General features: G+C 55.7%; 1 protein-coding gene across 1 annotated transcript; it reads left to right on the top strand.

Annotated features, from left to right (window-relative positions):
- Positions 1-364: 364 nt before the first annotated feature.
- ASCL4 (achaete-scute family bHLH transcription factor 4) lies at positions 365-1,321 on the top strand. The gene has a single exon (XM_006746707.2). It carries the CDS (start codon positions 803-805, stop codon positions 1,319-1,321), a length of 519 nt encoding a protein of 172 aa, XP_006746770.2. The 5' UTR covers positions 365-802.
- The last annotated feature ends 529 nt before the right edge of the window (positions 1,322-1,850 follow it).

Consider the following 1,850-nt stretch of genomic DNA (forward strand, 5'->3'; position numbering starts at 1 on the left):
GCGTAATACTCGCACCCTTACCTTCGTTGCTAAGGTATATTCCTTCCCTCGTCTCTTCGAAAAACGTCTAATGGGGTTTTTAAAAGATTGGGTTTTGGAGAAGTAAACCCTCAAGCCTCCCCTGAGGTCCCCTTTTGCTTGACACATCTTATAACCACAAGAGAGCAGTCTTTCCTTTGATGAGGTCTTCCCTCCACCTCCACAGAAATGGAAGAGCAAAGGTAAGTTTGCAAACAGTCTGAAAGCTCTTTCCATTAGTCCTGGACGCCGGAAACCACAAAGGGCAGTCAAGTTTTGATTTTCAAGGAGAAAGCCTCTGGTAAACTTTCGCTCAGCCGCCAGATCTGTGGGTTCCTGGGAGGGGCTCTTTTGAAACCTGGAAGATTCCTATACTCTTGAAGACCCAGAGCGGTGGATTACAGTAATTGAAAAGCTTGGGTGACTTTGAAAGATTACCCTGTTTGGTGTACGCTCACATTTCCAGGCTAAGGGGCCGAGCAGAGGCATCCCTTTTGTTATCTGTTGAAATACGAAGATCAGAGGGGGAAGACAGGGTTTGAAGTGTGGATTAGGGGGTCCCATATCTTTGCCTATCACCTCCGTCTGGAGCTTTATAAATGATCGAGGAGTGCAATGAATTTAGGGAATCATGCAGAGTTTCCCTGAAGCCTGTCCTGGAACCAGACACTTCTTTAAAGTCCATCTGAATGGACCAGCAGATGATCTACGCTTCGAAGATTTTAAGTCTCATCTTCTAAGAGATTAGTCTCTTGGGTTGATCTGTTTGCTTTTCGGCGAGGGAATGGAGAAACGTAAACCCGCCGGCCTGCTGCCCTCGCCGTATCACCTCCTCACCGTGCCCCCGGACCTGCCGGGGACCCTGCCCCGCCTCCCTCTCAGGGACCCGCTCACGGTCTCCCGGCGTCTGGACGCCGCGTGTGGGCCGCGGGCGCCCGGGGGCTGCGCCGCGAGGCCGCCCTGCCGGCCCCTGCCGCTGGAGGGCGCCCTGGAGCCCGCCTTCCTCCGCCGGCGCAACGAGCGCGAGCGGCAGCGGGTGCGCTGCGTGAACGAGGGCTACGCGCGCCTGCGAGACCACCTGCCCCGGGAGCTGGCCGGCCGGCGACTCAGCAAGGTGGAGACGCTCCGCGCCGCCATCAGCTACATCAGGCACCTCCAGGAGCTGCTGGAGCGCCACGGCCGGGGGCAGGAGGGCCCCGCCGGCGCCCGCAGTCCGCGCCCGGCCGAGTGCAACAGCGACGGCGAGTCCAAGGCCTCGTCGGCGCCTTCGCCCTGCAGCGAGCCCGAGGAGGCGGGCAGCTAGCGAGAGCCCGGCCCGGCCCCCCCGCGCCCCCTCCCCTGCGCGCCCCCCGCCCTGCGCGCCCCAGGAGTCGGGCTGAAGAGTCTCTCCCAGGGTGGTTTGCATTTTTTTGCTCTCGCTTTTTTCTCCAGAACTAAATTTTAGGAAGAAGAAATGCGTGTTTTACGGGGTGGGGTGTATTTTGACATTCTGGTTGCCCTCCTCCCCCCACCCCCCTTATTGGTTATGCGCCTGCAAACGCAAAGGTGCTTATTACGGAAATTCTACGGTCCTTCTCAAGTGCACACGGTACCGGATTCTGAGCACCTCATTATTCTAAAAACTCAAGAGGGCAACAACGACAGGCATTTCCCACAGCCCGCGGTGTGGGTACAATATGTACATGAATATCGAATTAAATCCAACCTTAACCAACGAAGAACTTTCCAAATAAATAAATAAATGACAGCCCTTAGGACGAGAGGAACGTTTTCCTGCATGCTTTCCTTTGAGAATTGCATTTGAAATTTAATTGACACTGTCACTTTGGGTG

Source organism: Leptonychotes weddellii, chromosome 5 (assembly GCF_054177405.1).
Source record: "Leptonychotes weddellii isolate Sample4059 chromosome 5, ASM5417740v2, whole genome shotgun sequence".
Classification (NCBI taxonomy): domain Eukaryota; kingdom Metazoa; phylum Chordata; class Mammalia; order Carnivora; family Phocidae; genus Leptonychotes; species Leptonychotes weddellii.

Bases quoted from the DNA above. Each gene is read 5' to 3' on its own strand.
- ASCL4 (XM_006746707.2), top strand. From the start codon at position 803: ATGGAGAAACGTAAACCCGCCGGCCTGCTGCCCTCGCCGTATCACCTC.